Source organism: Gracilinanus agilis, chromosome 5, assembly GCF_016433145.1.
Source record: "Gracilinanus agilis isolate LMUSP501 chromosome 5, AgileGrace, whole genome shotgun sequence".
NCBI classification, from domain to species: domain Eukaryota; kingdom Metazoa; phylum Chordata; class Mammalia; order Didelphimorphia; family Didelphidae; genus Gracilinanus; species Gracilinanus agilis.
The window spans coordinates 306,429,380-306,449,975 of NC_058134.1; the positions used below are offsets into that span (position 1 = coordinate 306,429,380).

The 20,596-nt window shown below is 48.3% G+C and overlaps 1 protein-coding gene across 1 annotated transcript; it reads right to left on the reverse strand.

Annotated features, from left to right (window-relative positions):
* Positions 1-12,811: 12,811 nt before the first annotated feature.
* ODF3B (outer dense fiber of sperm tails 3B) lies at positions 12,812-16,050 on the reverse strand. The gene is made up of 7 exons (XM_044678450.1): positions 15,977-16,050; positions 15,344-15,481; positions 14,769-14,972; positions 14,240-14,341; positions 13,796-13,917; positions 13,515-13,655; positions 12,812-13,212 (listed from the first exon to the last, which is right to left on the reverse strand). Exons 2-7 carry the CDS (start codon positions 15,450-15,452, stop codon positions 13,129-13,131), a joined length of 762 nt encoding a protein of 253 aa, XP_044534385.1. The 5' UTR covers positions 15,453-15,481; positions 15,977-16,050; the 3' UTR covers positions 12,812-13,128.
* Between the last annotated feature and the right edge of the window lie 4,546 nt (positions 16,051-20,596).

Consider the following 20,596-nt stretch of genomic DNA (forward strand, 5'->3'; position numbering starts at 1 on the left):
TGCTTGACTAGCCCTGTCATTTGCTCTGAACTTCCTTAGTTTTGGTGAAAATACAAGCCGTTTGATCCCTACAGGGTGCCTTAGAATTGCCTCTATAGCTTTTTTCTTTCCCTGAGTTCCCATGGAGGCTGAGTAATGGACTGACTGTCTGCTGACCAAGAGCCAGCCCAGCCCAGCCCAGCCCAGCCCAGCCCAGGAAGCCACTGGAAAGGCAATTGACAAAAAAATCATTCATCCAAAAGAGACCCATTTAAACTTCTGTAACATCCAGAGAGAGCCTTGGCCTCAGCTAGGGGAGGGAATGCTGGTAAATGTTTAACAGCCCACTGGAAAAAATGTCCATCTACCACACTTGCAAGTTTTATGTGTATACTAACATTTTCTCAATCACTGAGAAAATATGCAACAATAAAACAAGCTGCCATTGGTTGGTTTCTGAGGCATAAATGTTTACTCAGAAAAGTGAACAATTGGAGGCTCTGGGAGGGGCCAGGCTGGCTCTAGCCCACCCCTGGCTGGGAGAGATGCATGGTTTACCTCTTACTATCCCTTCCTTCAGGGGCAGCTGGGTGGCTCAGTGGATTGAGATCCAGGCCTAGAAACTGGAGGTCCTAGGTTCAAGTCCGGCCTCAGACACTACCAGCTGTGTGACCTTGGGCAAGTCACTTGACCCCTACTGCCCACCCTTACCACTCCTGGGCCTAGGAAGGTCCCTAGCCTGGATGAAAAAAGGAGGAGGGTTGGGCGTGGGGCTAGCAACCCCACCCTGTAAAAACTACATCTGCTAAAGAAACTGCAACCTAAAGTAGGGGCAGCTGGGCTAGCTCAGTGGATTGAGAGCCAGGCCTAGAGACGAAAGGTCCTAGGTTCAAGTCCGGGCTCAGACACTTCCCAGCTGGGTGACCCTGAGCGACTGTGTGTCCCATTGCCTACTGGTTGTGGCCCTATGCTCCTAGAAATCCCTTCCTTCCTGGAGCTCACAGACTAGGAGAAGGAGGAGGAGGTGGTGGCAACACAAGGCGAGAGGCACAAAGTGCACCAGTTTAAGGGTATCCACAAGAGGCAAAGGGATGTTGGAGGTCCCAGCATCATTACAAACCAGTGGCATTTAAGTAGGGAATAGAAGGAAAGGTGGAAATTCAACAGGGAAAGCCAGAACCCTCTGGGCCTAGGGAACAACCTGAGCAAGGATGAGGAGGTGAGGTGAGGTCTTTAGGGATCAGAGAGTCACCTCAGATTGTTAAAAGTATGGAGAGAAATATGAGATCAAGCTGGAGAGGTGAGGAGGCAGCAGGGGATCATTGAAGTCTTCTAAACTGATTTACTATCAGATGATGCTGACAGTTTAGATTAGTTCCTTCCTGCCCCAGAGGAGTAGGAAGAGGACAGAAGTAGCTTAAATGACTGACAGGTACCTGGGAGGATAGGCTGGCCTCATGGGATCACAGAACATATCCCCATCAGCCAAAGGGATCATCCTTCAAAGAAATTCTACCAAGCCTGGTGTTTTGGCTTAGGGCTAGTGTATTCAGTGGTGACTGGGATTTAGACTCAACCTAGCTTAGAGCACTCAGCTCCTTTGGTTTACCTGAGTTAAAACCTCTAGCTCCCTAATATGTAGGGGCCATCCAGAAATAGTCCTTGCCTGGGAATTGGTTTCCAAATTCTGTAGCTTCATCTCTATGTCCCAGGGCTGGCAGGGAGGTTCAGGGAGCCTCATATCTTTTTGGTGTAAGTATGTTCCTCATGGTCTATAAGTGATCAATAAATCCCATACTTAGATTAACTTCATGACTTGAGCTCCATGCCTCAAAATCAGTATTCCCTTGGCCACTCCCTGACCAGATCTACCCAAAAAGCCATTAATTTCAGCAGCAATAGAGAGAGGTAAATACTCTTGGATGGCCTGGCCAAGCTGGATCTTGGGTGAAACTGTGGAGTTCTACGCTGTTGCTTTCTGTGAGTGGAATCCTTTGTTGAGGTGATCTTACTCATAATCTTCTGTCATTCTCTTCCATATTGTTTTGCAAATGAGCTTGTACTCTAAACAGGTAGTTTACTTTGTTGCCATGCCTCCTTGTCTCAGGAAGATGATTATTTGCCAAGGCATTTCTAGGCTTACTTAGTATCCTCATTATAGCAACTAATAACCAATCAATAAATATTTATGAATGTTTCCTATGTGCCAGGTACTGTGCTAAGTTCTGAGGACACAAAAAGAAGCCAAAAAATAGCTCCTGACCTCCAGAAGCTTATAATCTTTCTTAAAAAAAATTTTTTTTTTTAAAAATTTAGTTCCAAATTCTCCCTTTCCCTCCATTCCCCTCCCTCACCCACTGAGAAGGCAAGAAAGACAATTCCCATTATACATAAGAAGTCATGCAAAACACATTTCCTTGTTAGCCCTGTTGTGGGGGGGGAAAGCCAGAAAAAAAAAAGGGAGCGAGGGAGAAGCTGCTTAAATCTGCACTTGAGGTCATCAGCTTACTCTCTGGAGGGGGAGAGAATTTTTTCTCATGGATCATTGTACTTCTCAGAGGTGCTAGGTCTTCTACAGTTGATTATTGCTACAATATTGCTGATACTGTGTACAGTGATCACAGAGCTCAGAATCTAATGGGAGAAACTACATGTTAACAAATACATACAAAATAAGCTATATATGGGGGAAGTAGGAAACAGTTAACAGAGGGAAGACACCAGAATTAAGAGTCATTGGGGCAGGCTTCTAGTAAAAGAAAAGATTTTAGGTTTTTTTGTGATTAAACTTTTCTAAAAGGGAGGAAAAGATAGTCTCAGTCAGTAACCTTCCTTTTGTTCATTTTTTGGGGTTGATGTTTTTTTTTGTTTTTCTTTTTGTTTTTCAACAGGCTCTGTGATGTTGGGACACCAACACCATACTAATCCTTTAGATTCTTAATTTTAACTTTGTCTTTTCTCCTAATTCAGCATTTATTTTAATATTTCTTCTAGTCGACTGATCTAATTGTACCCATGCTGCTGATGCTGGAAGAGGGGCAGCTGAACATAGAAGAAAGTTCATTGGATTTGGAATCAAAGGACTCAGAGGGTTCAAAAGCTGTCTCTGGCAATTAATTGCCTCACCTCCTCAGTTGGTTGCCTCACCTCCTTGGGTCTCAGTTTCCTCATTTGTAAAATAAGAAGGGGTTATACCAACTGGCCTCTGAGGTCCTATCCAGCTCCGGATCTAGGATCTTGGGGAAAGGATCACCATGTTGTTTCCAGAATCGGAAGTGGCTAGATTGATGAGCTCAGAGTCTGTCTCATTTGGAATCCTCAAACAATATCATGTTCCAACTTCTAAGAGCCTCTCTTTTCTAGTCTGTAATTTAAGAATAACAATGTTAATTTAACTCAAGAAGTTGGGCTGGGAAAATTCTTTGCAAAATGTAAGGACTTTGAAACATAATTAGTGTGTGTTAAGTTACTCAATGGAAGGAGGCCATTTTGAGGAATAGTGCAATGAAACCCATGTCTTGAATGGATATCCATTATTCAAAAGAAAGAGGATAGATGTGAGTGAGGATTAGGAAGGTAGATGGAGGGCAATTAAATGGTTCAGTGGGTTTCAGAGCCACGCCTAGAGACAGAAGGTCCTGGGTGACCTCTGATACTTCCTAGCTGTGTGACCCTAGGAAAGTCACTTAACCTCCATTACCTAGTTCTTGCGTCTCTTCTGCCTTGGAACCAATTAAATCTAAGACAGAAGGTAAGGGGTTTTATTTAAAAAGAAAAGATATATGACCCAAAGATCCCAACTATGGAGGAACTCACTGTTTGATGAAAACTCCTGAGAAAACTTGAAATTAGTCTGACAGAAACTAGGTATACACCACTATCTTACAACATATACCAAGAAAAGCTTCAAATGTTTAAAGAATTTAGACATAAAGGGTGACGTCATAAGCAAATTTGAGAAGTGTGGAAGAAACGACCTATCCGATATATGATAAAAAGTTCAGGGGCAGCTGGGTAGCTCAGTGGAGTGAGAGTCAGGCCTAGAGATGGGAGGTCTTAGGTTCAAACCCGGCCTCAGCCACTTCCCAGCTGTGTGACCCTGGGCAAGTCACTTGACCCCCATTGCCCACCCTTACCAATCTTCTACCTATGAGACAATACACCGAAGTACAAGGGTTTAAAACAAAACAAAACAAAACAAAAAGTTCATGACCAAACAAGAAATAAAGAAATTCATAGTAGGTCAAATGGACAGTTGTGATTATACACATTTAAAGAGGTTTTGCATAAACAAAATGAATGCAACTAAAATTAGAAGCAAGAATTTTGGAGAAAAAAATCTTTGCAACCAGTTTTTCTGTAAAGGTTTCATTTCAAAGTGGATAGGGGACAGAATCAAATTTGAATGAATAAGACCCATTTACTAATTGATAAGTCATCAAAGGATGTGAATAGACAGTCTTCAGAGGAAGAAATCCAAGCTATCAATAGCCATGTGAAAAATCTTTGTATCTCAAATAATTAGATAAATGCAAATTGAAACATCTCTGAGGTACTACTTCCCATCTACTTCAGATGGGCAAAGTTAACAAAAATGATAATGTGCAAAACAGGTACATTAATGAAGTGCTGGTAAAGCTGTGAACTGATACAAAAATTCTGGAAAACAATTTGGAATTATGCCTCCAAAGCTATTAAGTTGTGTGTATTTTTTATTTTTTTAACTTATTGGGTTTTTTGTTTTTGTTTTTAATTAATTAATTAAATTAATTGATTTAGAATATTTTTCCATGGTGTGAAAATGGAATTAGCTTACCCCTATTCATTCTTTAGACTTTAGCCACCAAGAATATGTTACCCCACCCAACTTAAAATTAAGTGGCAAGTGGGGAAGGTCTATGATCCACATGTGCTACTGAAAGACAAATCAAAAGCAAGTGACACCCTGGGCAATCCGAAAGGAGGTTGAAGCTGTCATTTGTCCATGTGGAACTGGAGGGTGGATGCAGAAAGTGACGCAAAGATCTATCTTTTAAATATGATGGTAACTTCCTGTGAAAGGGATTTTGCCCTTTGAACTTGGCCTTGGAGGAGCTTGGGTTGAAACCTCAGACTGCTTTCTCTTGAATTGTCACGTGGGTAAGTTAAGGCTGACTCCTTTTCCTTGGTGTTTCTGGAGGCCCTAGCCTCTCCGAAGAGGCCTCTTGTCTTAGAGGAGGCCTCGTGGCTAGAAGCTTTGTTTAATTAACCTCTGTGTCCCCCCTTTGCTGGGGCTGCTGAAGCCCTGCCTGGTTCAGGCCTTCAGACCAGGCTGGAGTAACTCTCTCTCTCTCTCTCTCTCTCTCTCTCTCTCTCTCTCTGTCTGTCTCTCTCTCTCTCTGTCTCTTTCTCTCTCTTTCATTATCTCATTATCCCTATCTTCACTCTTCCTATTTGTAAATAAACTACCATAAAAGTCATCCTGATTTGGGTCTTCAATTTGGAATTGGGTAATCAATTCCGGGCGTCCAAACTCTTAAATATTCAATCCAACTATAATTTTTACCTCTTACAATGGTTACATGATTCATATTCTTTCCCCTCCCATAGCCAACAAACAATTCAACTGGGTTTTACATGTATCATTAATCAAGACCTATTTCCATATTATTCATATTTGCAATAGAGTGATCATTTAGAGTCTACCTCCCCAATCATATCCTCATTGAACCATGTGATCAAACAGTTGTTTTTCTTCTGTGTTTCTGCTCCCTCAGTTCTTTCTCTAGTTGTGAATAGTGTTCTTCTCATAAGTCCCTCAGAATTGTCCTGGGTCATTGCATTGCTGCTAGTACAGAAGTCCATTACATTCGATGGTGCTACAATGTATCCCTCTCTGTACAATGTTCTCCTGGTTCTGCTCCTTTCACTCTGCATCAGTTTCTGGAGGTCTTTCCAGTTCACGTGGAATTCCTCCAGTTTATTATTCCTTTGAGCACAGTAGTATCCCATCACCATCAGCTACCACAATTTGTTCATCCATTCCCCAATTGAAGGGCATCCTCTCATTTTCTAATTTTTTGCCACCACAAAGAGTGAGATTACAAATATTTTTGTACAAGTCTTTTTCCTTATTATCTCTTTGGGGTACAAACTATAAAAATGAAAAATGATAAATGCTGTGATAAATATATAAATTAGTATTTTAATTAAAGCCATGTTGATAGATAAAATCATTAGACCACGCGCTTGTAAGCATTCAAAACTGCTGCCTCCATTTTGTCTCCTGTTTCCAGGCCATGGCCTACTCACAAAAAAGACCACCCCTCCTAACCCACGAGATTTAAGCTCTCCCCTGCGTCAAGACGTCGGAGACGGAAATCAGTTGGACCATGTTGGATCACGGGAAATGTAGTTTTATACATTTCCCAAATTTCACTTTTTACAAAACCCAACACTGGTCTGGCTGGATCCATGGGTACCTTTTAACCCAATGATACCCTTACCAAGTAAAGAAAGAAGGAGAGGACCCATGGGTACAAAAATATATCAGTAAAAAGAGCTGAAAAAATATCAAAAGAATTGGAAACTGAGTGAGTGCCTATCAACTGGGGAATGGCTAAACATGTTATATATAAATATATATATATATATATAAATGTGATAGAATATTGTGCTATAAGAAACAATGAAGGGGATGATTTTAGAAAAATCTGGAAAGGCTTATGTGAACTGATGCAAAGTGAAGTGAGTAGAACCAGGAGAACAATTTCTACAATAACAATACTGTAAGAACAATCAACTTTGAAGTCTTAGGAACTCTGATCAAACAATGACACGTTTCAGTTCCAGAGGACTAATGATGAAATCTGCTGCTTACTCTCAGATAGAGAACTGATGGGCTTAGAATACAGAATGAAGTATTCATGTTTCATTCCTTTCCTTTTTTTCTCTTTTTTCTTTCTTCCTTTTTTTAGATGTCACTAATGTGGGAATTTATTTTGTTTGATTACATATTTCTTTTGGGTTTTTATTTTCTTACCTTCTCATCATGTCAGAGTGGTCGAGATAGGAGGGAAACAATCCAGAAGTAAAAAGAAAATAAAATTGAATTTTTAAAGGAGAAGGCACAGGGGTAGTTAGATGGTTCAGTGAATAGAGAGCTAGGTCTGGAGATGGGTGATCTTGGATTCAAATCTGGCCTCAGACACTTTCTAGCTTTATAACTCTAGGCAAGATGATCAGTTCTAGGCAGAAGATAAGAGTTTATAAAAAAATAAAAAATAACCAGGAAAGAGGGATAGGGAGAGGAAGCATTTGATTAAAGATCGATAGTGGGGAAAACAGAACCCTTTCTTATCATTGGAGTATATAACTACCAGTACAGAAAGAGGAAATAGAAGAGCATTGGGGGGAAAAAATTGCTAGCCCAACCCAGAGGCATTATATAGTAATGATGCAAGACTTCAAATATCCAGACATACGCTAGAGCTCCCTTTGCTAAAAGTAGAGCAGCTAACAACTTCTTAACTTTCCATGATGAGATTTTCTTCCTTCAAAAGGTGGAGATTTCATTACCCAACCCTACCCCAGTCCTGAATCTAGACCTGATCTAGACCTGTATAATTTTTCCATGCACAAAAGATTTTACTCTGTATCTATATCTGTATCTAACAGGAAAGAACTGATTGCTAGTATAGAAATGATGTGACCATTCTCTCCTGGAGGTGGAGGTGGGAGGGTTTTCCTAGGGGGCATGGCACCTCTGGATGGCTCTTGAGAAGGGAGTGTTACCCAGGTAGCCTAGTGGCTTCTGGATGGTTTTTTCTATTTGTAATTCTTTAGTTTACTCTACCCCTCCACCAGAATGATCTAGATGCTTGGTGATGTTTTAGACCCAAAAGGTTTTCTTGAATTAGCTGCTACACTACTGTTTGTTTTTTTTTTAAAGCTGTTTTCTTAGTGAAAATTAATGTATCATGAGTTGATCCATGTGTTTGGATCATACAATCCCCCCCCCCCTCAGGTGGGGATTGTATAATTATCATAAAATTCTCATTTTATAAAAGTTTTTCTTGTTTGAGAGTAATTTTTGTGTAAGAAACTTGCTGCTTCCCAGAAGGCCATGGAGATGCCTACAGAAATCTCACACTGCACCAAAAGATCCAGAATGAACTTTGGGATGTAGTGAAATTGAACTGTGGGGGGTTGAATGCATTTGTTTTCAATGTACCCTTTTATGCCAAAGGGAACTGCCCCCTAACTGGCTTTTTGTCAATGTGCCTAGCAATCATTGGTTTTGTTCTCTTTCCCTTTTATCCCCAACTTATTGCGATATTATGTTTACATGATCCATTGGGGAGACTAGTCTCCCAAAGGATCCCAGGGAGGATTGTGTTATTAGAATCTGTTACCCTAAAAAAAACCCTATGATTCTCAGAGCTCCACTCTCTTCCTGTCATTACGTGCTGACATAGTCAGGATATAAATTCTGTGGAGTTCCATCTCTCGCTCTCTTGTCTTCTTGTTGCAGCTTTGGTGGAGCGGGCTTTTTGAGCAGGTAGAAAAACTTAGTCATGTAGTTCTGTTTTGTTAGATAATTACCTTTTTACTTCTTTATTTCTAGTGATTATCAATAAACTTATAAAATATAATAGTTGAAGTATTGGACATTAATTTAAATTTTACAAGAGTTTGTGATAAAAAAAATCAAGGCAAGCTAGGTAGAATCTGACATGCACCATAGTAGGCTATGGGAGACTCAAAGTGTTCACAGAAATACAGTCCCTTTCTACCCAAGGAGATCTGAGAAACTCTCAGGAATGAAATGAAATCATAAAATGAACAATTTCAGGAAGACAAAACAGAATCTGTCTGAGAAGACCAGATGTGCAAGTGAGCAAAGAAGTAACCCCTGACTTAGATTGTCTTTTGTTTCTTTGTTCTTTAAATCCTTACCTTCAGTCTTGGACTGAAGACAGGAGAGCAGTAAGGGCTAGGCAATGGGGATTAAGTGACTCGTCCAGGATCACACAGCTAGGAAGCATCTCAGGCCAAATTTGAACCTAGTACCTCCTGTCTCCAGGTCTGGCTCTCTCTATCCATAGAGCCACCTTGCTGCTCCGATATCTTTCTGTATGAAGTGATTTATATGATGGATACAGATCATGGAAAACTCCGTATATAACCTGATATAGGATGAAGTTAGCAGAGCCAAGAAAACAATCAATATTGTAACTACATCAATGTACATGGAAAGAACAACAATGCACCAAAGAAAGGAAGAAAATTACAAAGATCAAGTGGGAGTTGAATAAACAGAGAAGACACTGCCAACCTATCCCTATGTGGAAGTGTGTGGGGGGGGCAGTTCACAGGTGTTATATAGGCACATGTTTTTGGCCTTTTTCTGATGGATCAGTTTTGCTGACTTTCCCTTTTTGTGCTGATTTTCCTTTAAAAAATATTATTTGTCACATGTGATGACTCTGTGGGAGGGGGAAAGAGAGGGCTACTTGGGACAACTATGGCAATGTAAGCAACAGAAAATATGACTAAAAATTTAAATAATTAAAAAGAATAAATTCTAGAGCATATTGCTAAACTGAAGTTAGAGACCAGAGACCAGAGACCAGAGGCCAAACAATATCCTGTGTGCCCCTCTTAAGATGTGATCAATTGACAGTTTCTTGGTTCTGGGAGAGCATGATATGTGGGAGCCCATCGGACTGGCTCCATCTATAATCGTGCTTACATTTGGTATATATCCTCAACCACAGCTATTGAAGTCAAGTCATATTTGGCTTCCAAAACATTGATTTCACAAATGGGACTTGAGAGAGGCAGTTTGTTTTGGGGGGTGGAGATCTGAGAGGTTTAGAGGGCAACAAGTTTGCAGTGTGATGGGGCAGCCAGAAAAGCTAATGAGATGATTTGGGGCTGCATCCAAGAGTATAGCAAAGTTTCCAGGAATGAGGAGGCGAGAGTCCCTCCATATTCCAAGTCTGGTATATTGTATTCAAATTGGGTTTTTCCAATTCAAATATAAGAGTTTACATTTCATCCTCATGAAGTTTCTAATAGAAAAGAATCTCAGACTCAATTCCATGCTCTAGTCTGTCAAAGAAGCTGGTTAGCCTGTTAGGCTTGTACCCTCTTGTCCATTCCTCTTTGCTCCCAGCTTTGGGTCATTTCCAGACTGGTTAACATTCCTTTATCCAAGTCCTTGGATAGAAGGGCTAACCAGCAGGACTGTCTGGGGGCTGCTTCATTTAGTAGTCATCTTACAGGGGAGGAAATTTGGATCCTGAGAGGTGAAAAAATAAATGTCCCATCTGAAAGAATGGGTAACAATAAACTAACAGTAACTTAGGGGAATGGGGAAATAGGTAGAAAATGGAAGAAGAAACACCAGTACAGCTACATTGCTGCTTAGGGAGAGGTAACCCAATGTAACTTAGCTGGGGAAACAAACAGTAACTGAAAATCAATACAGCCAGGGAAAACAGTTTAACCTCAGTGGGTTCTTGATGGCTGGGAAGGAGACTACCAGGAAGTTTATAAAAGTTTTGTTTAATGTTTAAGAAGGACAGGGAAGGAGGGGAGAGGGTTAGCTGAAATCTTAAAGTCTACAAACAACTGTCAAAGGAATGTTGGCGTGGAATTGGCTACACTACTCTAACTCCAAACAGTCAGCACTGACAGGGCTGCAGAGGGAAAAGGAATTTGGGAATCTCACAAATCAGGTCCAAGATGATATCCAGATGTAATTGGTACACAGGAAAACTTCAAATACAGTAAGTTAATCCAAAGAGGGCTAGAGAGTAAAGGGCTTCCTGTTTGCCGTCCACCAAGAACAGGAAAAGCACCCAACTCTACCTAGTTCTTGATTGAAGCTCAAACTCATCTACTGAGATCCCAAACTTGTCCACAGGCTTAGATGAACAGATGCCACCTCTACCAACACTCTCCCAGGCAAAACCCTGCCAATTCCTCAGTCTCTGGGGCCAAAACTCTCTGAACATTCTGATTTTAGAATGTTCACAGCCTCAGCCAGGTTTTAGCTTAGTCTGTCTGCTTTCACTATAATAAGCCCTATCTATAAATTGTAAATTACCTATAATTTACAGAGGGGACATGATTTAGCCAGAGCTGTACAATTAGTGAGTAGTAGGGTTTGGATTTGAACCCAGAGCTTCTGAGTCTATGCCTTCTGGGTGTACTCTCTTTGTCCAGGTACTCTGCTTCTGGATCTCAGAGTCCTGGTGTGAGATGAATGCTGGAACCAAGCTTGGTTGGTCTCTAGGGCACGTACAGGAAAATGGACAAGGTGGGTGCAAACTGGCCCTTTGGCTTTGACTGTGAATCACCAGTGTCACTGATACGTGTCACTGATGTTAACAGGTCTGATTGTTGTGTGGCCTACCAGTGTTCCTGGGCCAGCAGAGCTAAAGAGGTATTGTGGCTGGGGGCTCAGAGAGGTCCTAGTCCCTCCTTGGTGAACCTTTTCAGAGTTCCAGTGCCCAAAGGGCAAATTCAAACTGTCTGTGAGCCCCCAGATTGTTGGAGAGTTGGGGGGGGGGAGGGGAAGTGCTTGCTTTGGGCAGCTGGAGAGATGGGGTGGGGCATGCAAAAAATGTTCTCTGGCCCTGGGAAGAGGAGGAAGGGAGCAGATCCCTGAGTGCTGGCTAGCATGCCTTTGCCAACACTGCCCTAGTCCTTCACACTCTGCCCTCCCTCCCACAGGGGAGCTCTCTGGATTGGTCCCCAGTCCAATAGGATTGCCTTGTGCTGGTCCTTAACTAGCCTGCTGATGGGCTAAGTACACCTATTCTTTAAAAAAACAAACAAACAAAAAAAACTCCTACTTCCATCTTAGAATCAATGTTGTGTAATTGAGTTCAAGGCCCAAGAGCAGGAAGAGTTTGACAGTGATTTGCCCAGGGTCCCACAGCTAGAGAGTGTCTGAGGTCAAATTTGAACCCAGGTCCTCCTGGCTCTAGATGTAGCTCTCAATCTACTGTAAGCCTTTTGTAGATAAGAGTTGCCTCCCAAGATTCTGATATTTTATTTTATTTATTTATTTTAAACCCTTATCTTCCACTTTAGAACAATACTGCATATTTATTCCAAGGAAGAAGAACTGCATGGGGGTTAAGTGACTTGCCCAGGGTCCCACAGTTAAGAAGTGTCTGAGGCCAGATTTGAACACTCTATCCACTGCACCACTCAGCTACCCCCTAATTCTGGTATTTTAGGGAAAGAGGAGACCACCCAGATGCTCGGGGGCCCTAGGGACCTTAGGGATAAAGATAACAACAGGGACCAAGCTCTCGGGCTGGAAAAGCACTTTCCTTTCAGTCTCAGAGATGGGGCCTGGGTTATTTTCTCTATTTACCAAGAAGGAAACTGAGGCATGAGAGTCACATGAGAAGTGTTAGAGGCATAGTGGAAACCCCTAGGCCAGGTTCCCTCCCTCTGGATGCCCAACAGTCTGTATGCTAAAGTTGCTAAAGCGGCCCACTTGCACAGCCAGGATCAAAGAACAATGAAACCTCCAGGTCAGTCTGGGCTCTGGTGGGCCTCGGACCCACTGGGAAAGGGAAACAGGAAGTGGGTCGCTCTGCCCGCCCCCCACCCCCACTTCCTAATTGGGCTCTGCAGGTTTCCAGGTAACGCCTTGTGCTGGGGCCCCCAGGAGCGGCTGCCACGGGGCGGCCGGGGGGCCTTGGAACCTGAGGGGCAGGCAGTGCCCCTTTCCATCCTGGACCTTCTAGGCCCAGGGGATGTCGGGATGTCCCGAGCTAGCGCGGCTGAAAGCTAGAAGAAGCCGCAGGTATAGGACAAGGTTTATTTCCGCATGGGGTCACCGCACACTGACAGACAGACACAGACAGGCTCAGGCTGCAGGGGCCCAGGGCCGGGGCTCCAGCTGCAGGGGCGGCTGGCCTCTGCGCCCAGGGCCAGAGAGAAGAGGGAGTATACTCTGCGGCCCGCCAGGGGCCTGCTTTATACCGCCGGGACGGAGGCGGCCACAGCCACACAGGCTGACAGACGCTCAGGGGGGTGGGGGCGGCCGGACAAATGGACAGATGGACAGAGGCAGGGCTGGGCCAGGAGGCTTTACGAGAGGAACCTTTGTGGGGTTTCACCCCTCGGGCCCCGCAGAGGTTATTCCTGTATTTCCAATATAACAGGGGCCTCGTAATCCGAGTGGCGGATCCCGAAGGTGGGGCCTCCAGGTGTTTGGCGAAGCTGCGGGGGAAAGCGGCAGCTGAGCAAGAGCCGCCGGCGGCCCTCCCCTCTCCCCCTGTCCCGCGGCGGTCCTCGGAGCCCCTCCCCCATTCCCGAGCCCCTTCCCCTTTTAGGGACCCCGGGCTCTCCGAAGCTCTCCGAGTCCTCTGCTCCCCTCTCGGCCGGCAAGCCGTCTAAGTCTTCCCCGCCTCCCCCAGCGCCCACCTCTTACAGCCCCTCCCCCCAGGTCTCTCGGGCTCGGGCTCTCCTTTCCCTCCCCTCTCCCCACGCGGTCCTTCCTGGGCAGCTCTTTCCAGCCCGACCTTAAGAGGGTGGTAGGCTGCCGGCCCAGGCTTCACGGTGTTGTCCCCGGGCAGGTAGTTGCGAGGCTGCATGGTGAACTGGGGGGCCCTGGGCTTGTACACGGCCGGGTTCACCTCGTGATAAGCACAGGGGCCCGGAGTCTGCAGGGAGAGGCGGCCGCGATTCAGACGGGAGGCCGCCCAGCCCCCGGGCCTCGTGGCTCTCGCTGGCCCTCGGAGTGAGTGCTCTCCCCGCTTCCCTCCCGCCCCGGCCGGCGCTGAACGCCTCCGTCCCTCCCCACCTTGCTCAAGTCTTGGCAGAAGCTGCCCAAAGCATTGCGGCCGTAGATGGAGTAAGTGGGAGCCGAAGGCTTGTGGATCAGACGGGAGCCGATGAGCGACGGAATCGTGTAGGCTGCCGGGCCTAGGGCCCAGGGAGGAAGGGGACCGGTTGGGCCGGGAGGCGAGGTGGAGGGTGGGGGGAGGGAGCTCTTCGCTGACTGCAGAGGCGGGGGTGGGAGTGGGGATCCCCTCGCTCCTTAATGCCTTTAAGTCTGTTCTTATCCTTTGGTTTTACAGCGGGGAAACTGAGCCCAGAGAAGGAAAGGAACGTGAGCGAACGCCCTTTCTTAGGTCTGCCCCAGGTGGCCGCGGCCCCAGCTCCCGAGGGCCAGGGGTGCGCGTGCGCGGGCTTTCCTGGGATTTGGGTGCTGTTCCAGGCCTGCCAGGCGGGGGCGGGGGCTCACCGGGGGTTAGGTCCGCCTTTAACTCTTTGTTCCGGCCTCCTATTGAGTGCCCCGGGGCGCAGGGGTAAGCGATGCGGGCTGCCCGCTCTGGAAAGTAGCGACCTGCAGGGAGAAGGGCTGCTTCAGTCCCTGGGTGGCACGATTAGAGGGCGGAGGCTAGGGAGACGTCGGGTGGGCTGTAGTTTATTAGAGGGACACTTGGGCCCCGGGTCCACAGCTGATGGGGGCCAGGAAAAGAGGGGCTTAAGGGCCCGAGCGACGCCAGATCCGGGCCCACTGAAGTGCCCAGGCGGAGTCTAGCGGGGCTGTCAGGTTGGGGTCCTCCTCAGTGGGGGCGGAGCAGGTCCTCCTCCTCCCTTGGTCTCCGAGTCCCATCAGGGAGAGCTGAGAAGGCGAGGCCCCCAGCAAGTCCTGGAGGGAAGCAGGGCCGAGAAACTGGGGGAGAGGGCGCCTCGGGCTTAGATTTGGGCCCCAGCGCGGTGGGGTGGGGGTGGGGGGTGGGGAGCCCTCAGCTTAGGTCTTCTCTGACCAGGGCCCGGAGTGCGGAACAGGCGGCTCTCTCGGGGCCGTCCGTAGATGGAGAAGGCAGGCCCGCCATCGGGGCCCCGAACGGTCATGCGCTGAGGGATGAGGTGCCCTGGGCCGGGGCCACACGTCGTGTTTTGGGTGGCAATCCGGGTACCGAACGTGTAGGCAGGAGCCCGGAACCGAGATGGGTCGTGCATCTTGTAACCTGGAGGGAGGAAGGAAACCGGGGCGGAAGGCGTCGAGTGGAGGAGTCCGTCTCCATCCCCAGTCCAAGGGCCACCCCTCAGTCTCCGAGGACTGCCCTCTGGATCACCGGGCCGGGCCCTTTTCTGCCCAGGCCCCTTCCGGGGAAGGCAGCCCTAGCCGTCGTGGGCCCGGGAGGCTGGGCAGCCCATCGAATACAATCCCTCTCTCACCCTGAGCCCTCCCTCGGCCTCCCAGGGACCTGGGGGCGGGGCGGCGGCGCAGAACTTGTGTACTGGGTGCAGTAGTTGCACTAGGGCTGCCGTGGGTCTGGGGGCTCAGTCCTCTCTCCCCCCCGAACCTCCCGTTTCCCCCATCCTGGACGTGGCATACCGGTGCTAGGGGGCAGTTGATACTTGGGCCCAGGACCACTGTAGAGTGCTGCAATGGGGCCCCGGGGCCGGTGGGGCCGCCAAGAGCCCACCCACACACTGTTGTCCATGCCGGACTCCGGGACGAGCTTTGCTGCACCTGAGAGTCGGAAGATGCTGCCGACCCCGCCAAAGGCTCCCTCCCGGACCCCGCGCCCCTCTCCCGTACTGGTTCGTAGCCGCTAGGCTGGAGCCGCCAGGTCGGCCACGCCTCCGGCCGGTCTCCGAGGAGCCCGGACAACAAACAGAGAGGCCTTTTGGTGGGGAGGAACTGGGGGGGTTGGGGCCCCAGAACCCCGAGGCCACCCCGCTCCCAGAGGCAGAGACCAAGAAGCCCACCGGGCCACCCCCGTTTGCCTCTGGCAGGAGTCAGGGGCGTGGAGAAGAACCTCCGGGGGACTCGGAAAGGGGCGAGGGCGGGGTCCGTGGGAGGGGCTCGGAGTGAGTCAGTGAGGAGTCTGGGGGACTGCGGGGGGAGCTTTGGGGAGGGGTCAGTGGGAAGTTTGGGGTGCCGAGTGGGCATTGGACTAGGTGGCTGTTATGTAGACACGCACATCAGGAAAGGCCCTGCCGCTGCCTCTGGGGCCGCACTCACCTGCTGGGGCCCCGGCAGAGCCGAGGGGAGAAGTCTAAAGAAGCAGCGGCCCAAAAGTAGACCGACCATCCCGGTGGGAGGCCCGGGTCCCCTGGGCCTAACTTCAGCCCCGGCAGCTGCTCCAATGCCCCGCCCACAAACCCTATTGTGGCCCCGCCCCTCAGCCCCATTGTGGTCCAGTTCGCCTCTGCAAGAGCTGGATCCGCTAGCCCCTGCCTTAGTTTCACCATCACTCTCCCTGGAGCCCGGGAGCTAGTTGGTCGGTGCCCAGGGCGGGGGTCTGGACTCTTGGGTCCCGATCCCGGCTCTGTCCGTCGCACGCGGAGACCTAGAGCTTCTCCTTTGCAAAGTCTTCAGTAAAGTGGGGCGACCCCTCCCCACTCTGGAGCCGCTCTCCTCCCAAGGTCCCCCTGTCCTCCGGGTGTCGTGCTTTTCTCAGTCCCGGACCTCGGAACCCCCAGGGACCACCCGCTGGCTTTAGAAAGGCCATGCTCCTCCCCGCTGTCTTCTCCCAGCTTTCCCTAGCCCTTCCTAAACGAGCTCATTCTGTCCGGGGCTCTGGGAGTCTTGGGCTCCACCCCGGGGCTCCTGGGCACCGCCTGCCCCCCCCCCCCACTGGCCCCCGCCTGCCCAGGTTGCATTGACATGGAGGAAGGGCTTTAGCCTGGAAGCAACCAGAGACTGGCTGAAGACCTCTGAGCAGGAGGGGCGTGTAAGACCAGAACTTTAGAGGGTCTCCTTGGCAGCCAGAGGATTGGCCTTGGAGGGATCGCTGGGCCGGTCACTGTCTTGAGTCCAGGTGAAAGGGACGGAGGCCGGCCCAGGTGGAGCAGTGTGAGGGGAGAGATACTGTGGAAGTAAATTGGGGGGTAGGGGAGGGGAAAAGATGTCTTATTCACAATGCCTTTTGTCCTGACATCACAGCCATTTCATCCCCGATCCTCCTCCTCGACTTGGGAAAACGAGCCCGATCAATCCAGGGGAGCTATCTCCCTGGTCCACCTCCTGCCCCGATGCACACTGGGAGGAGGAAGAAGTCACTGATTGTTCTTCTGGAGGCAGAACTGACAGCAGATTGGATAGGGGAGGTGGGAGAGGGCACAAGAGGCATGCAGAGGAGTCTGAGCTTGTGAACCTGGGAGGGAACTGGGGTGCCACCAAGACAGATGGCAAAGCAGGGCAGCAGAGGGACTTTGGGAAGGAAGCTGATGTGGCTACAGCCGGCCAAGTAGACTTGGAGGTGCAGGACTTTGAGAGAGCCCTTGGAGGGTCATTGGCTCTGAGGGGACAGATGAGAGCCACTGAGGCCACCAAGTGTGAGTGGAGAGAAAGGAGTGCCCAGGGCAGGACTGGGGAGTTGGGCAGGCAGGTAAGGAGGAAACCAGGAAGACAGAGGAGGCCAGCCAGATGGAAGAGAATGACCTCAAGTGAAGATAGATGATTAGGAGTTGAGGAATAGGGGGTGGGAGTGGGGGGAGGGCAGCAGATCTAGGGTTAAGCACAAAGCAAGGGGAATGAAGGACATCTTGCTTTTCATAACTGTGTATTCTCAGTGCTGGTAATATCTAAACACTGGGCTATGGGGATGGGCATTTTGTCAGGGCTGGGAAGGGCCTTAGAACCAGGAATGTCACAATCTGGAGATACCTTTGTAAATGAAACAAAGAAAAGTAGAGTTGAGTAGAACCTTAGAACACTGCAGAATAATAGCTTTAGAGCTGGGAGGGGTTTTAGAACACAGAATATTGGAACAAATATTTATGAAGCTACAAGTAATCCTTAGGAAGGAATATGCATTTATTAAACTCTTACTATGTGCTGAGCTCTTAAATGAATATTTCATCTCATTTTTCACAACAATCCTGGGATGTCAGTGCTAGCATTATTCTTACAGATAAAGAACTGAGGCAGACAGTGATTGTCTTGCCCAGGGTCAAACAGCTAGTAAGCATGTATGACTGGATTTGAACTCAGGTCTTCCCAACTTTTGCTCTGTACATTCTGGTGCCCCCTAGCTGCCTTATTTTAAGAGCTTATCTTATTCTGCCAGTAGCAACTACTTCCATTACTTTACTCCCATCAGCATTGGGGGTTGGGGGGGAGGAGAGACCAATCGGAAAAATAGGGATCTTGAAAGGACTATTATCCTCCTTCTATAGAAGAGGCTGCATAAGTGGAAAAGACTTGCCCAAAGTCACATAATGAGTCTGGAATTCAACCCCATGTTCCATGACTCCAGCAAATCCAGTGTGACCTCAAGGCTCAGGAGAGTCATACAAACTGAAGAGAGCAAACATGGTCCACTCCTAAGAGCTCTCTTATGGCTAAAAAGAGGCATGGCCAGAAAGGATGGATGTGTAGCTCGGTGGGTAGGATATCTGTTGACTGCGGATCTCTGTGTAGCTCTAGAGAACTTCACTTTGTTTTGTCTTGACTTCTTTGAACATTTCCCCCCTCTCTGGACCTGAAAAAATAATTCAGAAAGAGACTTGAGGAGCAAATTCGGAGGTCTTCGTACAGGAGAAGGACAACCTGTTCTTCCTCTTATAGTCAGGTCACTTTTTTTTTTTTTTGCTTTGTTTTGTTTTGGTCTTTGGTTTTTAATAGACAAATAGGTTTTTAATAAAGAACCAGGGAAGAGGCGAAAAGGACACCATTTGCACTTTGGCTCTCTCTTTCCTTGATTTTTTTTTTTTTAACCCTCATCTTCCTTCTTGGAGTCAGTACTGTGTATTGGCTCCAAGGCAGAAGAGCAGTAAGAACCAGGCAATGGGGGTCAAGTGACTTGTCCAGGGTCACCCAGCTGGGAAGTGTCTGAGGCCAGATTTGAACTCAGATTTGAACCCAGAACCTCCCATCTCTAGGCCTGGCTCTCAATCCACTGAGCTACCCTTGGTGTTTTTTAAACCTCAGCTGCAGCCTTCCAGAGAGGAGAAGAAGGCCCTGCCAGGGGGTCAAGACAAGGAGCGCAGGGCAGCACAGTGACTGCCACCCAGCATGTCACCCAGAGTCAACGATAGCTCCAGCTACTAAGATCTGGTGGCTGGTCAGCCAAGGGGAAATTTGTTTTCCCCAATTCCCTACAATCCAAAAAACTTAAGAGCGCACAGTGGAGGTTCTCCTCATACCTGACTGGGAGACTGTGAGACAATGTGCACTTGGGAAGCAGACCTTCTGCACCGAAGCCCGGGGACGGGGTGGGGGTGGGGTGGGTGGGGTGTGGCCACAAGAGTTTATGTCGTCCCTTGCACTGGCAGCCTGAAAATGACGAAGCCGCAAGATGCGGAGGGGCGGAATTCCCGGGCATGAAGAGGGATGGGGGGAGGGAACTGCCATCTGAATAGCCCATTTCATGTTTTAATATTCGATCCACGTTCTGTCTACTAGACTAGATTGAAACCTGGGAGCTCGGGGGTGGGGACTGGTTAGAGGCAGAGAAACAGCGGGAGCAGAGGGCCACCTGCTGGCCACTTTGGATAGGACCGCCTCGCCCGCGTCCCCCGCGGAGGAGTCGGGCTCTCAGCTCCGGGATGGTTCCCAGGGGTCGCCCGCAGACAGGGGGAAACAGGGGGCCGAAGGCTGCTTCCTTTTCAGCCGGATTTGTTTTGCTTGGCAGATCGAGGCCCACTTTGGAAGTATTCGCCATATTGCAATCCCTGCTTGTCGCTTCGGATGCCGCATCTTCTCCCACCATTGCTCCTCCCGTAGCCAGACGGAGCACCGATACGTGCCCGGCGAAACCGTCGCGGCAGTCTCGCCCCGCCATTAATCACTGCTGTTTGCACTTCACAGCAGTAACCTAGTATCGGTCAAAGGGCCGCTTAATTGCACGCGCCATTGAGACCGCCAGCTCTGCCGGCCTTCTCAGGTGACCCGGCTCTGTGGTACCAGGTGTGGGCGTGCATTTGTCTCTGGGACCTCTGATTCATCCCCGCCCGGGGGCCTCGGACACCGGCACAGAATGCCGTCTCTAACTCGGTCCCCACCCAGAATATATCCGGAAGGAAATGTCTAAACTCCCACAGGCTGGCGCTCTCTTGCTCGCTCTCTCTCTCTCCCCCTTCCTCCTTCTCTCCTCTCCTTCCTTCCATCCCCCCCCCTGTCCCCCTCCCTCTGTCTCTCTTTTTTCTCTCTCTCCCTCCTTTTCTCTTTCTCCCTCTCTGTCTCTCTGTCTCTCCTCCTCACATCTTCTATCTTAGAATCAATATCAATTGCAAGGGCAGAAGAGTGGTAAGGGCTAGGCAATAGAGGTTAAATGATCTGTCAAGGGTCACACATCTAGGAAATGTGAGACCAATGCCCTTTGATCCAGCCATGCCGTTGCTGGCTTTGTACCCCAAAGAGATCATAGATAAACAGACTTGCATGAAAATATTTATAGCTGTGCTCTTTGTGGTGGCAAAAAACTGGAAAAGGAGGGTATGTCCTCAATTGGGGAATGGCTGAACAAATTGTGGTATATGCTGGTGATGGAATACTATTGCGATCAAAGGAATAATAAACTGGAGGAATTCCATGTGAACTGGAGAGACCTCCAGGAATTGATGCAGAGTGAAAGGAGCAGAGCCAGAAGAACATTGTACACAGAGACGGATACATTGTAGCACAATCGAATGTAAC

What these genes read in the sequence shown, in the direction of transcription:
- ODF3B (XM_044678450.1), bottom strand. Translation starts at nt 15,452, where the DNA reads ATGGACAACAGTGTGTGGGTGGGCTCTTGGCGGCCCCACCGGCCCCGG. An exon ending in GTTCCGCACTCCGGGCCCTG is followed by an intron (nt 14,342 to 14,768) that starts GTCAGAGAAGAC and finishes TTCTCCCTGCAG; the next exon opens with GTCGCTACTTTCCAGAGCGG. An exon ending in AAAGGCGGACCTAACCCCCG is followed by an intron (nt 13,918 to 14,239) that starts GTGAGCCCCCGC and finishes CCTGGGCCCTAG; the next exon opens with GCCCGGCAGCCTACACGATT.